This window comes from Nerophis lumbriciformis, linkage group LG06, assembly GCF_033978685.3.
Source record: "Nerophis lumbriciformis linkage group LG06, RoL_Nlum_v2.1, whole genome shotgun sequence".
NCBI lineage: Eukaryota > Metazoa > Chordata > Actinopteri > Syngnathiformes > Syngnathidae > Nerophis > Nerophis lumbriciformis.
In genome coordinates this window covers 45479024-45505950 of record NC_084553.2, presented here as the reverse complement: position 1 = coordinate 45505950, position 26927 = coordinate 45479024, and the positions used below count along the sequence as shown (strand labels likewise).

Genomic DNA, 26927 nt, shown 5'->3' with positions numbered 1-26927 from the left:
TTGTTGAGCCCTACAAAGTGTTTAATATGTAAGTATTGTATTAATTACACACCGTTTAATTGTAACATGCATCTTACCATACTGTACTTTTGAGTGCCTTCTTGCTTTCTTTGCATGGCAAATTACCTGAGTTTTATCTAAGGGCTTGACTTCTTGTTTCCCAGCCAGGTGCAGACCTGCAACAAGACGTAATGTCACGTGCTAAGGAATCGTAATATGGCACCATTAGATTTTACGTCAATGAAACCCGGTAGCACCGACAGACTTCAGTCGGTACCTATAAAAGTACAGAATTTGGTACCCATCCCAACATGGCTGCAACCAGTAGAGGCACTGTTGGTTCAGTCTCAACTATTTGTGGACTGAGGCAGGACAACATAACGTATAGTCATTGATTAATATGTTATTTTCAATTATTTACCTACGTGTATCTCTACTCCGAACTGAATTTTATTTGTAAAATGTTTTTTGTTGGTATTATTGCCCTCTAAGTGTTATTTGTGTAATACTCCATTGGCCCCAATATAATGACACTGGGTAGAAGACCACCCACCATTATTTTTGAAGAATATAAATTTTGTTGAACTGCTAGATTACAATAAATGTAGATATTACATTTCTTAAATGGTCGACATTTTACTAATGACTGTGCTTCATTGGTCACCAATATCTTAAAATGATCATCATAACTGCTCCTTTGTTATTTGATAACTTGCTAACAACTTTTTGCTAGCTGGTCTCTTGTATCGCCTTTGCATTTCTTCATGTCACTGGCATGTGTAAGTGATGGAAAGAACATTTTAATGAGGGAGTCTTTTAAGTACCATAATTGGTTCGCATGTATGAATATGTAGATAGATAGATAGTACTTTATTGATTCCTTCAGGAGAGTTCCCTCAGGAAAATTAAAAAAAATATAAAATAAAATAAAAAATATGTATGTATATGTATATATAATATGTAGCCCCCCCACAAATACGGGACAAAAGACTTACATTATATAGACTTGTAAAAGTCTTATATTCAGTAAATACAGTAATTGAAGGTCTGTTCGTCAGGTGTGGGTTATAAAGCTACAGTATATATTGTGTGTTTGTTGACATCTTCACACAAACTGCACTCTATTGAGCAGGTTGAATACCAGTGTGAAGGATTCCTGGCGAAGAACAAGGACACGGTGAATGAAGAACAGATCAAAGTGCTCAAGGCCAGCAAGGTGAGCTGTATGCACGCGCACACACAAACACACACACACACGCGCGCACAGGTTTCACTGTATCATAATCGCTTACCATAAGTGTCCTGGCAATATTGCCTTATATGACAGAAGACACCATCAGATTTATAACTGTGATACAAATAGCAGTTATTATTCGTGGGCCACCTCATTACATTGCAATGGAGTCATTAATTCCACTGAAAGATGATGCCAGCTGGGAAGTAGGTGTCAACATCCCACTTGGAGCTTCCGAGGTCCCACCTCACAGGGTTAAAGTTTTAATGTAAACAAAAACATCTCTCAACTATTGGCATCATTTCGATGCAACATTAAAAAAACAACTACGGTAAATAAAACAAGGCATATACTTCCACATATAGGAGTGTGGTACTGTTTGCTAAACAATGTGACCTGCATAGGGCTTTAAGAGGTAGCACCTTCTACTATTTGTGGAGAACACTTTTATTTTGGCAGGGCAGACACACGTGAACACATTGGTGGCTTTTGAGAAGCAACATGATACACTCTTCTTTCTCACATCATGACCAGGGTCAATTTGTTATAAACTTGTTGGCTCTAAGACTCTTAAATCCTTGCTGCTGTTTGGCCTACACAAACACGTGCACGCGTACACACGAACAACAACGTAGCCTGTTTAATCCAACAGCAACTTTGTACTGCTAAAGACATCAACCAAAGTTAGACTAATGTCTGCTTTACTCTTTAAAACAACTGCGTATCACTTACACATCAGTCATACACGCAAACACGTGGACTTTGTCTGCATCAGTGAGACTTAAACAATTGGGATTAGACCTTAATGACGCCTTAACCAGATTTAGTTTAATTAGGATTTAGGGTTCTCTGCCAAGCTTATCCGCACGATTTGTGTGTGTGTGTGTGTGTGTGTGTGTGTGTGTGTGTGTGTGCGTGTGCGTGTGCGTGTGCGTGTGCGTGTGCGTGTGCGTGTGCGTGTGTAAGTAAACGTATATATATAAATGCGCACAAGCGTGTCTTTGTGCTTTGGTGGCTATGTTTATATCATTGTAATAATACAACTTTTTATTTATAATGCACTTTTCATTTGACACCAAATCCCAAAGTGCTTCTTGTTAAATGACATAAAAAACTTAATTAAAAAAATAAAAAATTGCATAAAACACATCACACATTTTACAAATTAAAATTAGCCATAAGATTCATGAAGTACACCTTCACAATACAATAAGTACATCATAATTATATGAGTCTTTTGTTTGCAAGAATATTAATACTAAGTTAGGAAAAGTTATTTTGCGTAAGAACACTCACAGTTGCCGAGGCTGTCTACTCCTCATACTGGTGATTGCTGATAACTGTTCATTGTACAAGAGAAATAAACAATTAAAAACTAGAGTAGTACCTCAATTTACGAGCTTTAATGGTTCAGTGATGAAGCTCTTAACCCAAAACACCTGTATCTCAAGTCAACCATTGAAATTAATTGAACATCAAAAATAAAAATAAACTTTTTCATAAAAAGGATTGTATAAAAACTGCACAATAAAATGTACTACTAACAACTACAGTAGTTTTATAAAGTAAATCAATGATAATGTACAGTATTTACCTTGGAGAGTGTACTTTTACGGTATCTCCTTCAAGCTACTTCTCTGTCAAACACACCATCAGCAGCTTTTCCATATTTTCATCGATAAATAATTAAGCATTTTGTTTTAAGATTCTTGGTTGGCTTTAGACTTATTCTGCTTCAGTATGATGAAGACTAGCAGTGGTACGCTCAAAATGTTTCACTAAATTGGAGACACGCTGTCATCTTTTTTTGGCGGGGACGCTTGTAACTCACATTTTTGTCTGCAACTTTAAAGCTTAACAATTAGCCAAGAAACAGCTCCTATCTCAAAACACTCTCAAGTTGGGGCACTAATAAGTTGAGGTACTACTGTATAAAGGTTAATATGTTAACGGTACCATCTGAAATGTGGTTTATTGATACTGGATAAAGGTGGTAGTGTATTGTCATTTTATATTTTTTGTGAGCAGAACACAAGGCACAATTGTATTTGGATGAAATTCAAAGTTTGTGTGTTTCTAACAGTATTTGCGATCTCAACACTACACAAATCCGCACACAACAATTATCTCACTTATATCAAAATGCTAAAGTTGGAGCACTTTTAAATTGAGGTACCATTGTAATGCACAAAATCCTAGGTATGCTCGCTTGTTCTGGACATTGTGCATATTCAATGGATTACTCTTCCCAACAGTCTTTAACGTTAACAGCCACCTTGCAAAAAAAAAATAATAATAAATAAAAATTGTATCAACATTGTCATAGCCTGTGGTGTGCTTGCTAATGCAAAAGCACACCTATGTACACACAGATGTGCAATAAATACATGTTATGTGATGAATTAATGAATATCCTGCCGGTTATTAATGAGTATTTAGTTATGATTATAATGAAACCTTGTATAAATAAAACAACTCCAACAAATAATGTACAACGTCAAAGCCCATGATGCACTTGCTCATGCAATGTAGCATTCTCCTTTTGCTAGTTATCAATAGCCATCACCTTAAACAACATAAATAAACACAACTACTCAAAATGAGCCAGAAATTGTCCAGTGTAAAGTAGTAGAGTACCTTGTGTGCTTTTTGATGTATATCAGGAAAGACATCAATGTCAGCGTTGGTTGCCGTGACACAATGAATGGCGCAAGCGCATGCAGCTCGGGTGCTTTTGTATTTCTTCAAAAAGCCTCTCAGTGACTGCCGATGCACTTGCACCACATGACTTGTGTTTGCGCATCTAATCTTGGCGGCACATTCAACCAATGCCTAATGCAGCAAATAAAATACCATTGAAACACTTTATGAATGAATTCAGTGGCGATTATCATCCCATCGTATTCATTATGAGTTTGCCTGTTTTCATGTCCTGTTAAATTGATGGGGATGCAAATGATTTTTCTTTCATCTTAATGTCATGTCTCCATGTGTTGTCCATGTATGTTGTCTCCATCATGACAACCCCCCCTACCCATCAACAGAAGGTAAACAGAGGCAAGGCCGGTCTGCCTCGACCTCTTTTTTTTTCCATTTTCCTTTTCCTTCGTTTCTCCTCTTCCATCGCTCTGTGATGCTCTAACAGCACTGGGTCATTGAGTTTTTGTGCCATTATTTTGCTGCATGCGAAGCACCAGAGGCACTGAGAGTTTAAAATAAAGCATGATTGGAAATAAAAATTAAAAAAACACCAGGCACCAGCGAGGAGGAGGGTTTTTTTTCAGGGTGATGCTGTGGGAGCCTGGGTGGTTTTCCTGCTTAATGATGCTGGCAAGAGAGACACAGCATGGCAGCGCTCAGAGCAAAGAAGCTGCGTTAATAATTGATATTGCCTTCTAGTTTCATTTGTGCATGTTTTACTAAAACCCATTTATTATACATGACAATAGTCATGTCATAATACAATGAGTGGTAACCATAATCCTGACATTGTGTTTTTTTTTTGGCTTGTATAACATTATAACTGACTCAACTGACTTTTTTTTTTTAACAATCACTAATCCACGAATCAAGTGTGGAGAATGTTCAACAATCAAAAATCTAAATTGTTCTCTATTAATGAGAAATGTGTTAGTAGCTTTCAAACATGTAAACATAACTACAGTGGAACCTTAAAGATCGATTGCATTAGGTTTGGTTGAAACTTAAGAACTGTTTTTCCACATCAACACCAACTGAAATAGAAATAGTCTGTTCCAGGGTCAAAATGTTTGTTTATTATAAAAGCAATGTGTAATACTAGATTTTAACATTCCACACTGTTAAATGAATGTAAAAAAAAAACAACTACTAAGGCATAAAAGATGTAAACTTTGCAAGCCATTTTGTTTTGTTTTTCAAGTGTGAAAAAATTAACCACTAGCCTTAAGAATAAAAAAGCTGATATAAAATGATTTGTATATGGAATGATAAAAGTGACAAAAAAAAGTTAGTCCTTTGAGTATAACTGAAATGAGGGTAATAAGGTTTCTTGACATCCTGCAGTTGTTGTTTTTTGCAATTTTTTGAGCTTATTTACAATCATAGATGTGTACAAATAAGTTAATAGCTCTAAAAGAACAACAAAAATATTAGTTATGGATAATAAAAACTCTGCTTCTTTCTGCTCCTTTTCGGACTGTTGTAATGACAAACTGAAAATATGTGATAATATTCTAACTATGTATGTTCGAAATAAATGAAAAAAATACAATAAAACTACCCACCTTTTAAGGCATTGTGTTTATGGAAGTGGAGAGCTTTTTTAAACTGTATGCAACCTACTTTTGAACAATCTTAATTATATGTGTCAAAAGATGTTAATCGTTGTGTAGCACAACTGCAACATTAAGACTAAATACCATATTTTCCGGACTATAGGGCACACCGGTATATTAGCCACACCCACTAAATTTTAGAAGAAAACTTTTTTTCCCCATATATTAGCCACACCGAACTGACTATAAGCCGCAGATACATACATTGTGAAATTACCTATTTACACAGAAATGTTTTACATTTACATACTTTGTTTCCAAACGGTGCCTGTAATACGGCAGTAAAACGGATGATAAATATATCAAAAGTCATCATCATGGACCCGCTAGCTGCGGGTGATAGCTTTCCAATCAGCTAAGCAGATTATATAACTCCACAGTGAAGTTTCAGTGAATTTACTGAGGAATTTGTAAAACTGAAACAACACAAAAAAAGTGCTATTGTAAGTTAGTAAAACTAACACAGACACTCGTAAACACGTTAGCATATTAGCTCATGCTAACAACGCTAGCTTCATTACGTAACCATAGCACATACAAATATACATGAAAACACTCAGAATGACATCATACATAGGACATATTAGTTAGTATGAATGGTTTTGGTTATATTGTAAAACTTACAAACATTGCTTAGAGTGATGAATGAAGAATCCATACGAGTGGAAATGCTATGGAGGACTAGAAGACTAGAGGACTCTAGAAAGAGGTTCCGCAGCCTCCGAAGCAGAACCTCCAGGTTCTGTAACAGCTTCTTCCCTCAGGCCGTAAGACTCTTGAACGCATCATAATTAAATGATCCCCTCAAGTCCCCTCAAAATGGATTAACTCGCTGGAATAAAAAAGACAATATAACATACATCCATAAACGTGGACGCATGTGGAAAAGTGCAATATATTTATCTCTACAGTAATCTATTTATTTATTTATATATATTTATTTATTTTATATATATATTTATATACCATTTATATATATGTATTTATTTATATATGCACCTTATTGCTTTTTTATCCTGCACTATCATGAGCTTATGTAACGAAATTTTGTTCTTATCTGTGCTGTAAAGTTCAAATTTGAATGACAATAAAAAGGAAGTCTAAGTCTAAGAAACGGCACTTCCAGTTCAAAGCACTAAATAAAAGGAAATACTGTACACATTCACCCCGCTGCACCTGCGGTGAACAAACGCGTCCAAAAGATGACACCATAGCACAAACAATAACACAACTTTACTGTGTCTCTGCATGTGTTTATTGAAAAGTATTTGTTGAACACAAATCCTTATGGCCGTTAGCAAAGCCTAATCCATAAATATAGTTTTATAAGCAGCAGGGCAGGAAAAAAATTGCGGTTTATAGTCGGGAATTTACGGAATATGTTTTGATATTTTGTATTTTGTTCTGTTCTATTATTAATATTATTGTGGTTGTTGTTGACTTAGAAACGAAGTACTGAACAGTCTGGACTGAAACGGGTGTATGTTGCGCTACTTTTAGTTTGCATTAAGTTCAGTTAATGTCTCCATGGTCTTTACGACCCTTTAGAGGTGGCATGGCAAACAAGCTAGAGAAAAAGCTTGTAGTCGGAATTGTACAACCTTAGGTATGATAAAATGTTAAGGTTCCACTGTACGTTTAATATGCTATTCAGCATGAAATTACCATTATGCTGTAGTAGATCAGAATTGTGACTGTACAGTATTTGGGCTGCTTTTCCCAGTTTGACCTGCTGGTGGAACTGTTCAAGGATGAGGAGAAAGCCACCAGTCCCATGGCTCCGCCCGCGGGGGCTGGAGGCAGAACCCGCCTTAGCATCAAACCTGACAAGAGCCGCGACACAAGCAGCAAGGAGCATAAGAAGACTGTTGGTTGCCAGGTTGGTGCTGAATTACACTTCTCCCTTTCTATCACTTATTCAAGTCCTTTTTCCTCACATTTATCAATGATGTAATTGGCCATTTCGGGTGCTTTTCTCTCGTAGTTTCGTAACTCCCTTCAAATGCTCATGGACACGTTGAACGCGACCACGCCACACTATGTCCGCTGCATCAAACCCAATGACTTCAAGCAGGCGTTCTCGTGAGTTTACAGTTTTACTCTTCTTTCTGGAAATATATTCTAAAGCAACCTTGTTTTACTTCAAAATTACATAGTGGAAAATTATATTATATATATCTTATTCAATTTGGCTCAAGTATGAATTTACACAACCAAACAACAAGAATGTTGGTTTCAACAAGCCTGATTTTGACCTGACTGTGACTTTAATTGCATCATTTACTAGGAAGTTGACTTTGCGACTATTGCTTTTGCTCTTAATTGACTACATGGAATCTTAGTCATGTCACATTAAAAAAAAAAAAACAGACTTTCAGTGTCGTTAGATGCACTGATTGTCAAGATAATAATGTCACCTTACAGATACAGAGGACATCAGAGCACAATAAAATAATTTTATTTCCAACGATGAGCTTTTTCCTGTTGTGGATTTAGTTTAAACTTTAGCCATAGTGAGCAGTGGTTCAATTGCATGAGACAGGGCAGTTCTCCGAAACCAGTTGCTCTGAACAAGGCTATTTTAAAAAGAGTTTAGATTGTACTGTAATTCTACATCTTTAGTGTATTTTGGCCAAAGTGTGTTACATACTTTAAGAATAAACTATTATTACCACCTCCAGACGGTTATGTAACATTACCGTTAGTTTGCGAGCTGGTTAGATTTCTAGTTAGCTGGTTAATTTGCTAGTTAGCAACATAACAAAAAAAGCTATGGATGGATTTTCATGCAACTTTCAGAAAATGTCAGAAATGGAAGCATCACATGCTGAGATGCATTCATTTCAAGCCCTTGTTCTGAGGTTCCTTCTTTGGTTCCTTCTTGCTCCAGGTCTGACCCTGGCTCGTACATGCTAAAATCGATTGCTTTTGCCATTTATGTCGCCCAAAAGTCTTAGCGAGAACCTTATCTCCAATGAAGGGGATTTATGGTGTGTGTTTCAGTTCTACTGGGAAGTCGGAATTTCCGAATTCTTAGTTGGAAATTTCAACTGTAAGGAACCCCGAGGTCGGATTTCCTACTTGGAAAGTCGGAAAGTCCTTACTGTCCCTGAGTTGGCCTCCATGATGGCTGCTCTGAGTGTAATCAATAACAGAAACTTCTGTGATAGTGGTTATTAGCACTTGTTACATTTTTTTCATGTGTTTTATACGTTCTACATCACTAGCAATAGCATCTGTGGCACCTCTTCATCCATTGTTATGTAATATCTGTTATTAGATTAGATTAAAGGGGTAAGGGAGGGGAAATTAGATTTTCAGCACAATCCCATTCAAGATCAGACAAAACATTACAGGGAGACAGAAAGAAAAAGGATCGCTGACGGGTCAGCCAGAATACTTCTGACTATTATTTGTCGCACTAAATCAGCCATATATATGATGTATTGTAGGACGTTTATATGTGGTTGTTAATTAGTGTAAATTTAAAAAGAATTAATGTGTTTAATACATTCTACATCCCTAACAATAGCGCCTGTGTTTTTTATTCCTCCACTATGTTTGAATGTTGCAGAAGGAGTGCATATTTTTCATAAGTTGTTTGTATTCGGATAAGGCACGCGCACAAACAGCTTTCGTGGATGTAGCCATTTGATTTGACCACGTAACTAGAACACTCATAACTTGGCTGTGATGTCGTTCTCAGATCCGACTTCAAGCTTAATGGGACGCACCAGAAGTTTCTGTCAGCGTGAGGAGGCAGGGTGTGGAGGGGTTCATTTGCATCTAATAACTCGGGTTGTTTCCACAGGTAGCCAAAAAGTTGCTTGAAGGTAGATCTGTAAAGCAATGTTTATGTAAAATTTCCGACCAAAGCACCACCATTACATCTTATGTAGACCACAAGGAAGTGTTTTAAATGTAGATTAAAATAATATGAAGAACTGATTTTCGGCCTGATGTTTTCGAAATAGGAAAAGGTGCAAATCATTGGATTATTTACAAGTCATTACATTATGGGGCGTTATACTACGTTACCTTACATTTACATTGCTAGCTTAAACTTCAGTGTGTGTGTGTGTGTGTGTAAGCTTGCGGTCCCGCCTCTACCCGCAGAGACAAAGACAGTGGATGACTGAGAAGAGGCTTTCTTTTGTCCTGCGAGAGATAGCTCAGAAAGTTAGGTTCAGATTTTGATTCAGAAATGGAATATGGATCAAGTGTTTTAATTTTGCGGGTGATCCGGACTTTTTTACTGTTAGGTTATAGGTCCTGGCAAAGGTCTGCACTCTCAAGGACTTTTGTAGTTCAGTCGTATATTGAGAAACCTAGAACTGTTTTCATTTATCAAAAAAAATGGCATTAAATATCTGAAAATTTAATGTTATAATTGTCAGGTTTGATCCGAAACGTGCAGTGCAGCAGCTCAGAGCCTGTGGCGTCCTGGAGACAATCCGCATCTCTGCAGCAGGTTTCCCATCCAGGTAGTAACCCATGCATCTTGGCACCCTCCCTAGAAGGTATGGTTTTCAACTCAGTCCTTGTGTATTGCTACCCAGATGGACGTACCAAGAGTTCTTCAGTCGGTACCGAGTGCTAATGAAGCAGAAAGATGTGCTCCCTGACAAGAAGTTGACATGCAGGAATGTACTGGAGAAGCTAGTCCAGGTTAGATTTTAACATTTCCTTTTTGTGCATCTCTATTGTGACTTTAACCCCCTGTTCTGCTCTGCTCCTGTTTTCATCCAGGATCAGGATAAATACCAGTTTGGTAAAACCAAGATATTCTTCAGGGCCGGGCAGGTGGCCTACCTGGAAAAGCTGAGGGCAGACAAGCTCCGCGCCGCCTGCATCCGCATCCAGAAGACCATTCGATGCTGGCTGGCTCGCAAAAAGTATCTGCGCATGCGCAGTGCCGCCATCACCATCCAGAGGTTCACCAGAGGATACCAAGCTCGCTGGTCAGTCCCTTTTCCTGATCTTATCAATTGACCAGAAGGAGCAGAAAGTATTTAAATATGTGGTCTACCTTTAGCCTGGCCAAGTTTATGCGTCGCACTCAGGCCGCGACCCTCATCCAGAAGTACCAGAGGATGTGCGTGGCGAGGAAACGCTACAGGCAGAAGCAAGCCGCCGCTCTGGCCATACAGACCATCCTCAGAGCTTACATGGCCCGGCAGAAGTACCAAGCGGTAATGCAAACACACACATGTTCATGCTTGTACGTAGTAAATCATAGAAAAATCTATTCGTTTTTGCTGGAGTAATCACCTATCAATCACCACACTGACACATACTATTAACAGTCTTTTAATCAACCTACTGTAAATGTGTATTTACATTAAAGAGATTAAACATACTCTCCCATGTTATTCAATTGAGTGTTTCCGAACATTTGAACATTTGACTGGTAGGTATGGGTATCTTTCACATTCGAATCAATACGGTACCAATCCCTGTTACCTGGGGAGCAATTGGTACTTAACAGTACCAATTGTTTTCCCATCTCTATGTGCTGTACATGTTTTGTACTGTGTGACCTTGCTAGATAATCCACACAAGCACACAAAAATAAAAAAGACTGCACGCCTATTTTATCTTGATTAATCCAATTAAATTACTTTTTAAACTATATTTTACTGTATATTTTATTATCCTATTAAAAATGGTATTGTTTTGTAAATAAATAAAAAATTATTATTTGGGATATAGAGATATATACATGCAAACCAACTGGTAGCGCCAAAGGAATTCACCTCAAGCACTTTTCTTCCTGTCACAAACACACCAGTGATCTGGAGAGATGCATCCGTGACACAATGACCCGCTGGAAAACGGTGCACTTATATTTAGTGTCTTATATTCATGGGCGTCTGATAATTGAGTCATCATGACATTTGTTTATTTTATTTTTTTACAGCATTTTTGTTTTTTAATGTAATGTGGAAAATTTGACTTGAGTAACACATTTTTGATTTTAAATAAATTCAATACAAATGTAAACAATTTATTGTTTTTCTCTCTCTGCAACTGCCCTCAGCTCTTGCGAGAGAGCAAGGTGGTGATCATCCAGAAGCACGCTCGCGGCTGGTTGGCCCGACGTTGGTACAAGCGCTGCCTCCACTCCATCGTCTACCTGCAGTGCTGCATCCGCAGGATGAGGGCCAAACGCGAGCTGAAGAAGCTGAAGATTGAAGCTCGTTCCGTTGAGCACTTCAAGAAGCTGAACAAGGGCATGGAGAACAAGATTATGCAGCTGCAGAGGAGGATCGACGAGCAGGTTTGTCATCGTCCTTCTTCACTCCTTTCTGTGTGTTTTGGTTGTTTCCAACATCTGATTTTTTTTTGCCAGACCAAGGAGAACCGCACCGTCAACGAGAAGCTGGTTGGTCTGGAGAGCTCCTACACAACAGAGAGTGAGCGACTACGTGGCGAGCTGGGCCGGCTGCGCGGCGTGGAGGACGACGCCAAGAACAAAGGCAACCAGCTGACCTCTCTCCTGGAGGAGCTGGAGAAGCTGAAGAAGGAGCTGAGTACCACGCAGCAGGAGAAGAAGACCATCGAGGACTGGGCGCAGACGTACAGGACAGAAATGGAGAAAGTACGTCAAAATTCCTTTCAATATTTTTCATCAAATATAATTTTGAAGAATGCCCAGTTGGATTTCAAGAGGGTCATTGAAAAGTGTCCCAAAATAATCGCTAATGATAATAATTACCTTCCAGCTCTCCTACTTTACTGGGAATGTTAGCATTTTCCAACCAGTCCCTCACCTAATACATTGCGTTCTTTGTAATATTTGGCTGTAAGCATCAAAAGCAAACCTTTTCCGCCCCCCAATTTAGCAGGCCGAGAGAACCAAAGGACATTGGGCACATTGTGGGCACAGTTGCCCCGGTACAGGTGAGCACACAATGTTGTGCTCGTGTTTTAGAATTCAAACTACAGTATGTGTGTGGTAGGTCTTAGTGCTCTTGTGTTTTTCATCTCCTTATGATAATTACCTGTAGTAGCTTAGTAAAATGTACAAGTCAGCCTTTTAGTTCATTTAGGAAATATCTCTCCCCTGTTTTACTTATGTTTTTTCAATAAAATATACATAGTAATGAAAGAGTGGATGTAGAAAATATAAGTTTGTGTATTTTGAACATGGAAACAAGATTACACTATAATACAGCACATATTTACAGTGTCACACAAAGTTCAACATGTCCGAAAAGGAGTAGGAAGAACAATAGCTTATTTTAATCTTACCCCTTTTCCGTTTCACAGCTACTGCTAATACTTTTGTTCACATCCTGTATTCAATCTGTAACACAAATATATACGTACATAATAATGATAAATAAATTCACATAAATTAAAAAGTTATCAGGAGTTATAGTCCAACATAGATAATAGTAGAAAACATTCAACAATATACAGTATGGAATGTATTTTCTTCCTTTATTTCATACAATTATAGATTCAAAAAGTAGGTATTTTAAATGATATGATAACAATGAAATACATACCACTGTACAAGAACTGAAAAAAAATAATGATTTGCAGATTTGCATTTATTTGGTTAATTAAAATACTTAAATAATTTCATAATTTACTTAATCTTTATTATGAATGTAAACTAAACTTAAATTAAAAATAAATGCAATGATATTTTATTTTATTTGCAACAAAAAGGAACAAAAAATAAAATTGAATTACAATATTAATTTAAAATAAAAAGAATGTTTTGAAAAATAATTTCATACTACTTTAATATCAATACTATAATAACTTTTATTCATTTTCATCACCTGCATTTGCTGGTTGACTGGGAGATGTCATATGGTCCCATTGCCTTTATAATGGTTCACATACAGTGTATACTTACATTCATTTGATTACCAAATGTAGCTGCTTTTTCTATAAGGGTTTAGTTGTCGACCAGCCTTGTCCCCGTTCTAACAATAAAAAGTATATTTGTAAAGTATGATCAAGTATTCACATAAAAATGTTGCTAGTTATCAATTTTGTTATTGATTATGTGTGCGTTAGATGGTGTCCGAACTGAAGGATCAGAACGGCTCGCTGAAAAAAGAGAAGGACGACTTGAACAGGTTGATTCAGGAACAGAGTCAGCAGATGACAGGTGAGTTTGACCTGACTGTGTACACACTTAAAGAAAATGGGTGTCCAAAGTGCAGCACCGGGGGGCCATATGCGGCCCGCAGCTGGTCTTTTATTGGGACACCTGATCTCAGGATACCTACAAAAGTATCAACAATATGAATTAGTGTAAATCTAACCTTTAGTCATTTGAATTACATTTTTGTGAATGTTTTAATCTTGCAGAGAAAATGGCTCGTACTATTGCATCGGAGACTCAGCAGCTGGAGAAGGACCTGAACGAGGAGCGCTCTCGCTACCAGAATCTCCTGACAGAACACCGTCGCCTCGAGGAGAAACACGACGACCTCAAAGAGGTGCGCAACACTTAACTTTCTTTTGCTTTTGTTTTCTCAACTCGCCTACTTTGTTCTCAGCACATTTCCAAGCCTGGCCACAGGAGAACAGATTCCACCCACAGCAGCAACGAATCCGAGTACACTTACAACTCCGAGTTCGCCGAATCGGAGGAAGGTTCCCGTGCCGCAGAAGTACGCACAGACATTAAAAAAACAAAAAGACAATCATAAAACTGGTAAAGGAGTCCTTTATAAAATTCTGCTTGGATGTCTTGCAGGATTTGACGCGAGGAATGGATACCTCACTCACGCTCAAGCTGCAAAAGAGGCTCACAGAGCTCGAGCAAGAAAAGCAGTCTCTGCGCAATGAGCTGGAAAACAAGGAAGAGCAGTTTCAGCGGGCTAGAGCAAGGGTATTACTGACACTCACAGCATAACTAGTGTGCCACCTGTTAGGCTACAATATACAGTACAGTACACTGTCTAATCACATTAAGTACTACTGCAGAGTCTCTACAACCATAGTAATAAACATATTGTTAAATTAATAGAACTTTACTCAAATCGTCTGTTTATTTACTACACAGTTATAGGCCTTTAAGTCAAAGTGAAGCAATACACAGAAAATCCCTAATTTGTACAAATATATTATTTATAATGTTATATGTATATGTTTTTAAAGGTTTTCCACAAATAAATGCCAATTAAAATGTTGTAAATTTAAAATATTATAATATATTTAGAATATAATGTATAATATTGTTTAACTGCTTTATTGTGATCATTCGCCTGCATCATTATTTAAATTAAATATTTTTTTACAAAAGGGTCACAAAAATGCAATAGAATCTATTTAATCAACAGCAGAGAGAACCAGGCCCATATTATTGGTGCAACATTTATTAAAGAGAAGACTTTTATTTGTAAAACTATGCTATATAATTCACGCTTAATTAGAATATAATTTCAATTTTAATTAAATAAAATATTAATTTATTGAAATGCATTTGTAGCATTTTTCACATTGCTTAGCTAGAATATATTTTCATTTTATTGTAAAGTAAAATATTAATGTATAATAAATACATTTTTGGCATTTTCCACAATGTTTAATCAGAATATATTTTCATTTTATTGTAAAATAAAATATTAATTTGTATTAACTGCTTTTCTGGCATTTTTCTCAATACATAAATACAAAGGTTTTTAAAAATTAAAATAAAACATTAATTTATTTAAAAAATGGCGGTTTGGCTTTTACACAATGCTTAATTAGAACATATATGTTATTTGAAATTAAAATACAATATGAATTTGTCGTAAGTGCATTTTTGGGATTTTCCACAAATGCTTGATTAGAATAGATATATTTTTAAAATTAAAATTAAATATTATTTAATACTAAATATAATTCATATTATAATAATTTACTATATTTAAATAGTACTTTTACACGTGGGTCAAAACAACATGCCTTACCTTAATTTAAGGTCGGACATTTTTTTAAAAAGGGAGCCCATTTTTTAACAATTAATAATCACAATAAATAACCACAAGATACTGGTTATAACAGTATTAATTGAACTATATAAATAAATAAAAAATATTTATTTCTTAAAATAATATATTTCAATTGTCACTTAATTGAGGAAAGTGCTGAGAACATATATTTAATGTTTTTGTAAAAACAAACAAACAAAAAAAGCATTTGCAATATATTATAAAGTATATCATTTATGTTAAAGTAATGGTATTTTGAGGAAGGATATCTATTTAAGTTGAGACCACTGTTTGTAGAAATATGGTATTTGGTGTTTTAAATGTTATATTAGTTATTATAGTTTTATCCTTGTTTCAGGATGAGACAGAATTCAAAAAGGCTCGTGGGGCAGAGTTGGAGTACGAGTCCCTCAAGGTGAGTATTTTCAAATGTTCGCTAACAGTATATATATTTGCATATATCCCGACCCAAACACTCTCCGCTATCAGCGTCAAGAGCTGGAGTCTGAGAACAAGAAGCTGAAACACAACCTGGCCGAGATGAGGAAAAGCCTGCTGGGTGATGCGGCAGCGAGCGCCGGCGCCCCAGGCTCCCCTGCTTACAAGGTGCTCCTGGATCAGCTCAACTCCTCCTGCGAGGAGCTGGAAGTGCGCAAGGAGGAGGTGCTCATTCTGCGCTCGCAGCTGGTCAGCCAGAAGGAAGCCGTGCAGCACAAGGTAAGGCGTCTGGTCTCATACGTGTTGATGCATCAGTTGGAGTCAAACGGATGCCCCCGTATTTTCTAGGATCCATCACATTCATTGTCATTAGATGTCATTAGGTACACCTGCACAAACTAATGACATCTGAACTGTACAAATATGTCTTTGTAGTTGGATTAATACATCCTGACTTTTGATGTCACTAATATAATACATATATGATATATTTCTTGTCCTGTGTGTCCATGTTGTTCGTGTACTTCCTTCCATGAGCTTTTACGAAATGTTTTACGTTGCACCTTCACTGTTTTAACGCTCCTGTCTCTACCTTCTCTCCTCCATCCACGCCTTCACACAGGATGAGAAGGTACTGTTAACGACCACTCCCTGCATGAATGTTGTTTCTGTTCGCACCGCTGTGTTTTATGTACATTTAACCCTTTATCGCAGTGGTCCCCAACCACCAGTCTGGGGACCGGTAGTGGTCCGTGACACATTTGCTACCGGGCCGCAGAGAAACATTAAGTAATTTATAAACGACTGCATTTTCTCCGACTTGACTTTGGCCTGTTCCACTAAACACACCAATAAGCTTGTTTATAGATGTACAATAAAACTCCTCATAGGAAGTTGCCATTTGTTATATTTGTTATACTTTTGTGACATGATACAATACACATTAATAGACATACAAAATATAAATGTGACAGATTGTAGCCTAAGGCTGATATTCATCAGCATCTCATTGCAAAGAAAGAAGTCCACGGCTCCCACTAATTCAACATTATAGTGAGTTGTATTTTTCATGCAATTATTTTTGCTTTATTTATCTGGCACAAGTGGAAAGCTGGTACCTGAAAATAATGCCTACATTGAACCGGCCCGTGGTGCAAAAAAGGTTGAAGACCACTGCTTTATAGGACACTCTACATTCTATTTCAAATACTTGTTAAGTTACTGTAGTACATTACATGACTTTTTATGCTATTTTTGTTCAAGGATAGCCAATGTGCGGTCCATAACTTATATTGATTTGACCAGTGGCATATACTTGAAGTGAAGTGAAGTGAATTATATTTATATAGCGTTTTTCTCTAGTGATTCAAAGCGCTTTACATAGTGAAACCCATTATCTAAGTTACATTCTTAAACCAGTGTGGGTGGCACTGGGAGCAGGTGGGTGAAGTGTCTTGCCCAAGGACACAATGGCAGTGACTCGGATGGCAGAAGCGGGGATCGAACCTGGAACCCTCAAGTTGCTGGCACGGCCGCTCTCCCGACCGAGCTATACCGCCCCATTTTTATGTGAATACTTGCAAAGTAAAAGTAATATAAAATTCAATAAGGTCGAAAAAAAAAGTTGTAATGTTAGTTTAAAGATGTGACGATCAATCAGCATCAGACGATTTTCGTGAATAAGTACGTGATCACCATTGCCGATTAATGCCTTTTAATGCTGATCACAAGCGCTGATCCCCTCTGGCTGACACTGCATTTACTTTTCGTCCCCAAGCTGACAAGCGACTAGCAGCTAAATAAGTGTCTCCATACACCGTGTGGCGCCGCTCCCCTAAGCTAATAATAATCACCTCCATTACGACAAATAAACTGTATTTCTTAGTGTCTTAAGTATCATTTTCAAATACCATTAATGCTGAAGGACGAAGCTAAACATGTTACATAACAAGAGCAAGCCAGGGGTAGGCATGCTAATGGCTAAGCAGAATTATAAGTGCTTAGTAAAGTTTGAGAAGTGTAGATGGAACCACGTTACAACAGAAAGTAAGCAGCGAATAACAGGAAATTTAGAAGTAGATTAATAAGAATAAGAGGATAATATAGCAACTGTTAGTGTGCCAGCATTGTCACAGTCAGTACACGACACGTAAGAGGAGGGTGAATCAATTCATAAATTGTTGGTGTCAATACCAAGGGTAGTATCGGTGTATAATTGATCCTAGAATGATTAGGTTAATATTTTCATCTTCTCAAAATAATTTTAGTTTTTTTGTTATTGTTTACAAGTTCAGGGAAAAATTCCCTGAATACAGGAGGACTTTGGGGGCTGAAGGGATTTAAATGAGGAGGAAATAGTAGGTTTTTTTGCTGTTACTTACTGTGGAACATTGACTTTGTTTGCTAAAAAAATAGAGAATTGGGAACCAGTTTAAGTATTGTGTTCATATTGTGAAACTATCAATATCACTCACCATAAATTGTAACATTTTCAGTTAATATATGTGATTGGTATTGCTATCAGTTGATCTCACTCATTGATGATCGGAATTGAAAGCATAAAACCCTAAAACTTAAACAAAAATGTTGTTTATTCACAGTATGAAGCCACTCACCATGGCGGAAAATCAACCAAGTTTCTTTCAATTAACATTATCACTGGAGGACAGAGGAAAAGGAATGGCTAACTAAGCATGCCAAACACACACACTGAGCAGGACGACACAGGAAGCTAACAGTGTAATGTAAAGTATTGGTGATCGATCCAAATGTTGATGCTATTGATGCTTAGTCTAGTATCAGTATATAAACGATACTAAAAAGATTAGATCGATATTTTTCTTTTTCTTGTTTTTATTATTAATACAAAATAATTTTTAGGGGATTGTTTTTGTTATTGTTTATGAACCTCTCGAAGTCTCTAGAAACATGAAGGCTTTTAGGGCAAAACCCAAATAATTTAAATGGGATCCGAGAGTAGTTTTCGCTTTTGTTTAGTTATCATGCATAAGCAACTTTTTTTGTTAAAATAGTTTATGTTGCATTCAATACCACAAATTTAATCTGATTTAACTGATTAACAACAACAATAGCAAACTGTACATTTGGAATTTAGATAAGCTTCCTAAAAATCTGTTACTGTGTTGACTTTAGTTACTTGCTATTGAATAGATTCAGTTCCATAATGTATTGTCTTCGGGATTGAGACTTGAAATTGGATTGGATCTGAGGCCAAAAAATCAGATCCGGATCATAAGCTAAAAATGTTGATCGGGAAAACGCTAGTATTTGACAAACATAAGATTACTTTAATAGCGGCTTATTTCGACAATTGCTATTTCTGGTGTATAATCATGATACAGTATATTTGTATGGTAATACTGTTTTTCATCATATGTAATTATAGCTTTTTTAGTATTAATATTGCCTTCCTACGCTCACATGGTTTTACTTCCTGTATATTTCAGGCTAAACACATGTTTTGCTTACATATGTACATATGAGCAATAGTTTTTTTGTCCTATGAAAGTATTATAACAGCATTGCATTTGATTTTAGGAGGACGTACATTTTAGTTGATGAACGTTTTTTATTTGTTTGGAAAAAAGAATTGATAGATATTAAACTTATTGATTTCTGTATTTGTGACTTTTCCCAAAAAATATTGCATAATTTAATTATTAGATTTGTAGTAGCACTATATCTCTGTGAAATCATTACATTTGATTACCTTAATGCCCTAATAAGATGTCAAATAAACAAACGGGGAGAAATGACAGCAGTGTTAAGTCAGAGTCTTATATTATTCATAAATATTATATGTTTCTAATTGTATTTGTTGACTTTAGTTTGATTTTTCTTCTCTTATAGGAGACTATGACTGAGGTGGCAGTTCACGTTGAGGATGTTTCCAAACTGAAGGATGCTGATGAACTCAAGCAAGCCTACATCGGCCTCAAAGACACCAACAGGTACCATGTTTGTTCTTGTTTATCCTAACCCTTTTGGTTCATGATGGGGGTTTTTTATGAATGCCGCCTTGTTCGTGTGCAGATCTCGCAGGTTTGCGTGTAAGCGACTAGAAGTCAGAGGTCTCCTGAGTAGGTTCAGGTAACAACACCACAAGGGGGTGGTCTATGCATTGTGTAGGCGAGCAGGCATGGCCACAGGAGATCGTGACAGATACTCACCGATTCCTCACTGAGAAGGCGTTATTTTGCCTCTTTACTGCTTTGTCAGCATGTTCAAGTAGAGTTTAGTTCGTACTTACAAAGGTTATGTGGCTTCCAGATCAGTATGTGGTATATTTACTGAACGTAATGTCACGTCTGGGGACATCCTAACCTTTTCCTTGTTTTCACCTTTATATGAATGTGTTTTCTAATCTCATCTAATGAGATCCAATACAAGAGCTGTCACAAGTGAGCAAATTGCAATCAAAATTGTTGATAAAGCTCTTGTATTGAACTTCAGATGTACCTAATGTTGGTTTCAGCCACCATGCTTACTCACACAACACTACAGCCGCTGTATGTTTGTGCTACACATATTTTTACACAATGGCCCTGTGCAAAAATATTTTTTCTACTCTTGCTTGGTTATGTTGCTCTTTAATTTTTTTCTGATTGTTACCCTCTGTGTTCCCACTCCCAACATCCAATGCAAACAAACACACTGCATTTTGTTGATGCTCATGTTAATGAACACTACGATAGACAATACCACATTTGCTCAAACAGTTGGTTACGTTCTAATTGACACCACGCCTCAAGTGATTATTATTAACGTCTTCCAACTAGACAAATAAACACCTTACCCCAACTAAATGCCCATTAAGCTGGCATTTATTATGACATGACATGCCACTGTGTGAATGGTCATAATTATTCTTATCTACTTCTAATAATGCAATGCCATGACACTGGTAAATCGTCACAAAATACCAGCAATAATATTGTCATATAATGTATTTTTGGTAACAATATTTAATTCAAATTTATACAAATATTTAATGTCATATATTTTTATTTTCGACATTTAATTGGAATTTAAATAAATATTTAGATAAATCTAAGAAAATATAATATTTAAGTATGATCTATGAAAAAACATAAATCAATAATTACATAAACAAAATAAATATTTAATGTTATATAATGTAATTTTATTTACAATATTGAATTCAAGTTTTAATAAATATTTAATGTCATATAATGTATTTTATTTACAGATTACATTTCAAATTTAGATAAATATTTAATTTCACAAATGTTTAACTAAATTACAAATATATATATTAATATATAAAGAGATAGATAGATAGATATATACATATGTATATATTTTACATAAAAACAACACATTTTATTTTAATAAAATAATTATTAGCAGGTAATATGTAATACTTTACAAAATAAATATTTATGTTAAAATATGGTCTGAAAAAACATTTATAGAAATAAAGTAAGTTTATATAAAAAAATGCCTGGTATTTTCTTTAGTGGCGTAATATGAACAAATACATTACTGTATTCATAGTCTCCCTGCATCACTGAACTAATCCACAGTTTAAGAGCTATGTATTTGTGGCTACATCCTAATTGTCTACCCACAAAAGTCAACAAGTCCCAGATCCAATATAATGCATAATACAAACATGGAAACCACCTCCTCTAATCGCCATCCCTGCATGCTGTTAATTTGTTCATTGTGCTCCTCATGTTCCTTTTTGTGTTGTATGTTGGTCAGATCGACTGCCCCAGACGTCCAAAAGCTGAATGAGGACGGGGAGCTGTGGCTGGTTAATCAGGGCTTACAGGAGACCATCAGGTGTAAATGTGTGACTTTACAGCATCAATACTGAGTGCTTGATTGTAGTTCGGGACCACATAGGCATCTCTTATATATCATATCTTCCTCCACGTTCAGGTCATAATATCTCTCTTAAAACTTGGAGGCTAATTTATATCTTCTTTTTTCCCTGGTGTGATCTTCCATCTTCCCTCACCTGCTCCAGGCTGCTGGAGCACCAGTTGCAGACTCAGCGCAGAAGTTACGACAGCGAGGTGGAGTCTCTGCGAGGCGAGCTGCAGAACGTTAAGGAGGAAAACAACCGCCAGCAGCAGCTTCTGGCTCAGAACCTCCAGCTGCCCCCGGAGGCTCGCATCGAAGCCAGTCTGCAGCACGAAATCACCCGACTCACCAATGAGAATCTGGTACGCTTTTTAGGAGATTACATTACTTTCGGAACAATGCTCGTAAGAACAATGCAATTTTCTTAGATACAATACACGCAATACAACTTAAATTTATAGCTTATTGTTGCACATACAACATCCTTACCAGAGTAAAAGTAATCATTTGCTCATACAGTTAATTACAATATAGTGTCCTTCAATTACAGTATGCTATACAGTGCAGATAAACCATAGCCTCTAATTAACAAGAATCATTTAGTAGCTACATGCAAAAAAATATAATACGCTATGAGAAGTTCAATTAAATATATGTAATTTATGCACTCTAATTTTTACTTTTTTCAAACTCAATAAAGCCTTAATTCATTTATTGTGTATTTGACTTTTCAATTTTTGTGTTATTTTATTTTAAGTTGGCCTCTATTTTACTTTAATTTAATATTCAGGAAGCTTAATTGAATGTATGTAATTTATGCACTGAAATATTCACAAAGCCCTAATTTATTCATTTATTTTGTTTCTCTCTATTTATTTTATTTTAAGTTGACTTCTAGTTTACTTCTCAGGAAAAGTAATTGTTATTCTTTTTTTAACTCATTAAGGTTTGTGCATATATATATTGCACAACAAAATATGTTACCTTTTGCAGCACACCAAACATTTTATGCAATCCAATTTTTTCTTAATTATTCATGCAAAAAACTAATGTTCTTGTTTTGTTTACCCTTTGCTCAGATAATGTCGCAGGTTTAAATTAGTAAAGTAATTAAACTTAAAATGATTTTTTTACTAATTGATAACTGACATTTTTAGCCCAAAGGCCTTTAAAGAGTTAAAATAAATTTTAAAAAAAACAAACAGACATGTTTGCTATTTTTGTTTAGGGATTTAGTTGATTAGAAGATTTGAGCAAAAAAGTACAAAAAAATATGAATCCAAAATGTTTTAATGCCTGTTGAAAAACAAGTGTCCCCCTACACCTGTGAACGAATTGGACTTTAAATTGTTTTTAATTTAACATGAAAAAAACCCTCTTTAGAAAAATTATCTATAAAGGAGTCACACAACAAAAAATATGGCCAACATTTTACCAAATGATAAAAAAGGCAACCTTTTTTGCCCTGAAGGTTAAGTAATAAATACTTGATTCAGTTATTCATACACAGCAACACCATTTTCATTGTGACCCCTAAATGATTTTCTATAGCCACAATAGTCAGCAGACTTGCATCATACACACACTGACTTGTGTGGATGGTATCACCTGACAGGAGCTGGTAGCAGACGACCCCACAGCATCCCGAGAGGCGCGAGTCCTCATTTTACGCCGGATGGTTGTATGTAAAGTTTGTGTTAGTCTGCGTGCGTGCGTGCGTGCGTGCGTGCGTGCGTGCGTGCGTGCGTGCACCCTGCATGTCGGTTTCCACTAACAGGTTGTTGTTTATACAAGCTGAGCATCTCTTAACACTTTTCTAGCAAAGTGACACTAACTTACAGCGGAGCAGCTCCCTACCTTTTTCTTCTCTTTTAACAGCAAGTCTTCTTTTCTCCATGCAGCTCTTATGAGAGAAAACCACCTTCTGCTTTTGCTTGTTTGTTTCCAGTGATTATTCTTCCTCCTCAAGATTTATTGCTTAAAATAATGTCCTTGAATATACTGGAGGAATATTTTGATAACAAGTAATGAACCTCAGTTACAGGCTGGATTTGAAAATGGTGTTTTCCATGGGAAATAATGGGAAATGGCAATAATCTGTGAAACTGTCCCAATCGAAACCTTTATTAACTGTACTTGTATGTTTTAAGTAACATTTTAACATACCTAATCACCATACGTATAGAACAAGAAGTTAACATTTAGTTAAGGTGTAATGTTTAGTCACCGTTACAGTATGTCAGCTTATTTCAGAGCCCAAAAAAAGACAAAACAAACAAACTACAAAGACGTGCGGGTACTCTTTAAATGAGGCAAGTTGAAGTCTTGCGCAACATATGGTGACATCTTTTATGACATTGTGCATGAAGGGTAATCCATCTTTTGAAATAGGTTTTGCCAAAAAAGGCAAAATCTCACGCTGTCTTTTTTTTTTGAGAGGGGAAACCGCTGGGACGTTAGAGGTTTCACTGTACAATTGTTTTGTCGCACATTCACAGATTTTTTTGTTTACATTTCTTTTCCCGAAAATAGGCAATTTTTTGCACGGAAAACTCATCTATTTTCACTACGAGTTAGGTAATACGTGATGAGAACCGCTGTAAAATATACAGCATCAATTCTGCATACATTTTTACATATTTATGTATTTATGCTTTATTGATAATGAAACGAGTATCGGATCATGTCAGCTTGCATCTAAAATCTCCAATACAAACAGTCTTGCAGTTTACTTGTGCAAAGCTGGGCAGCCAGTTAACATCTAAATGTCATCCAATAAGCACACAAGTTTGATGTTTTCTTGTATTTCAGCCAAGTTATTTCTAAAAGGAAACATGGTAGACTGTACATACTACTAGGCCCTGACAGCTAAACACACAATAGCACACAAGATAGATATATGTAACATGTGTCCTTAATTCAACAATATTGCAGTCTAAGACAGCACAATTGTCAATATTAACAACTGTCAAAAATGTTTAGTTGCATAATATTTACAGATACAAAATCTTAGAGGCAGACGTTTATTAGAAAGTATCCAGTAACTAACGTGTCGGCATCTTTCAGTTTATTGTCATAAGTTGAGCCTAACGTTGCATGAGTCTATTCCAAACGGTTATTAAAAACTTTTTTTTGTTTCTCATACCAAGACACTGGTTTAAATGTAGCTTAAAGGATGTAGATAATGTCTGTCACTATGTTAAGCGCTTCTACTCACTCGAAAAAAAAATTATATAAATATAAGTCACTTCATTTCATACAACAAAATAATACAAATATGTATGCTTTTTGCTGATATTCTCTTGTATACATATCGTTATTGGCCAATATTCAAAGCTCCAATATCGGTATCGTACTGGAAGTGAAAACGTTGAATCTAGACACAGCTAGTTGATACGTCCCACTTTGTTTGGCGGTGCATGAACGCACCAGGCAAAATGCTAAGGTGAAACTTGTATATAAGGTTTCCTGATGTTGCCAGTGTTCTAGATCATTTACCAGTTTAGTACAAAAGTGTAACACATACTTAAGGTATAAACTTAAATTGTGTTGTGAGTGAACACTGATAAGGACAGTTTGGATGGAGTAAGTGAACCGAGTGTCAAAAATAGACATTTTAATGTGTGTCTCAATAACGCGCAGAGTTTTGCCATTTGCTTGGATCTATGTACAAAAAAGAGCCTTGCTGAAAGTGCTGTTGTGGCCACTGGAGGGCAGTGTTGGACAGCTGTATTAAATGAAAGCCTGTCATTTGTCCTCTCTTTCTTGTCATCACCGTTTTAGGACCTCATGGAGCAGCTGGAGAAGCAAGACCGAAACATCCGCAAGCTGAAGAAGCAGTTAAAGGTTTACTCCAAGAGGATTGGAGAGATGGGAGGTAGGAACCTTAGTCATCAGTCTTACTGTGTCTTAAGACCTGTCACTGATTCTTATTGTGTGTATATGTGTGTGTGTGTGTGTGTGTGTGTGTGTGTGTGTGTGTGTGTGTGTGTGTGTTCCAGCGGGTCAAGCTGAGGGTCAGACGTCCCCGGGACAGATGGTGGACGAGCCCATCCACCCTGTTAACATTCCTCGCAGAGAAAAAGACTTCCAAGGAATGCTGGAGTACAAGAAGGAGGATGAGCTCAAACTGGTCAAGAACTTGATCATTGGTAGGGACGGCATGTCCTTCCTGGTCATATGACGCCACTAATGTTTCATGTGTGTTGTCTGCAGAGCTGAAGCCCCGCGGTGTGGCCGTCAACCTGATCCCCGGTCTGCCCGCCTACATCCTCTTCATGTGTCTGAGGCATGCCGACTACGTCAACGATGACCAGAAGGTCCGCACGCTCCTCACGTCCACCATCAACAGTATCAAGAAGATCCTCAAGGTTTGTGCACACGATGACTTTTAGATGGAGTGTACACACTGTCTTTTCAAAATATCTGATTTTGTCTCTGTCAGAAACGAGGAGACGACTTTGAGACGGTGTCCTTCTGGCTGGCCAACACCTGTCGCTTCCTACACTGTCTGAAGCAGTACAGTGGAGAGGAGGTAAACACTGATGCGTGTACATCATATATCTGTGTTTCAAGCAGCATTTCTGTGTGGAAGAAGTGTTTAAGTCACCAATAGTTAATCATTTAGAATTAGATGCTCATTGAGCTGCTCTTTATTGACAAGTAAGCACAAAGAATGTTAATCAATTCAACAAAAGAAGATGGAAAAACCTCAACTCCAAACCAATCACAGCTTCACAATAATTTGCAATTGAAAATACTTACAAATACAATACTAAAAAAAGGTCAAACTAAAATATATAATAATCATTAATAAAATGACAGTATCAATAACAATAATAATAGTATCAATAACCCTGAATAAAATACATTAAAATACAATAAACAAAATTCATAACAATAGCAAAAACAATATTTATCATTACGAAGGTCCTGAGTTCAATCCCGGGCTCGGGATCTTTCTGTGTGGAGTTTGCATGTTCTCCCCGTGACTGCGTGGGTTCCCTCCGGGTACTCCGGCTTCCTCTCACCTCCAAAAACATGCACCTGGGGATAAGTTGATTGGAAACAGTAAATTGGCCCTAGTGTGTGAATGTGAGTGTGAATGTTGTCTTCTATCTGTGTTGGCCCTGCGATGAG

General features: G+C 36.7%; 1 protein-coding gene across 1 annotated transcript in view; it reads left to right on the top strand.

Moving 5' to 3' along the window:
- Positions 1-26927, top strand: part of myo5aa (myosin VAa) — a 73195-nt gene that overhangs the window by 38127 nt on the left and 8141 nt on the right. Inside the window, exons 14-37 of the mRNA XM_061964455.2 lie at positions 1133-1216; positions 7274-7429; positions 7535-7632; positions 9948-10034; positions 10110-10218; positions 10300-10511; positions 10586-10742; positions 11591-11830; positions 11903-12151; positions 13588-13681; positions 13885-14015; positions 14076-14189; positions 14276-14410; positions 15856-15912; positions 15987-16214; positions 19806-19906; positions 19989-20045; positions 21684-21764; positions 21952-22150; positions 23404-23469; positions 25572-25665; positions 25790-25939; positions 26004-26158; positions 26233-26322. Coding sequence (XP_061820439.2) covers positions 1133-1216; positions 7274-7429; positions 7535-7632; positions 9948-10034; positions 10110-10218; positions 10300-10511; positions 10586-10742; positions 11591-11830; positions 11903-12151; positions 13588-13681; positions 13885-14015; positions 14076-14189; positions 14276-14410; positions 15856-15912; positions 15987-16214; positions 19806-19906; positions 19989-20045; positions 21684-21764; positions 21952-22150; positions 23404-23469; positions 25572-25665; positions 25790-25939; positions 26004-26158; positions 26233-26322 — 3144 coding nt within the window. The remainder of the gene's footprint in view (positions 1-1132; positions 1217-7273; positions 7430-7534; positions 7633-9947; positions 10035-10109; positions 10219-10299; positions 10512-10585; positions 10743-11590; positions 11831-11902; positions 12152-13587; positions 13682-13884; positions 14016-14075; positions 14190-14275; positions 14411-15855; positions 15913-15986; positions 16215-19805; positions 19907-19988; positions 20046-21683; positions 21765-21951; positions 22151-23403; positions 23470-25571; positions 25666-25789; positions 25940-26003; positions 26159-26232; positions 26323-26927) is intronic.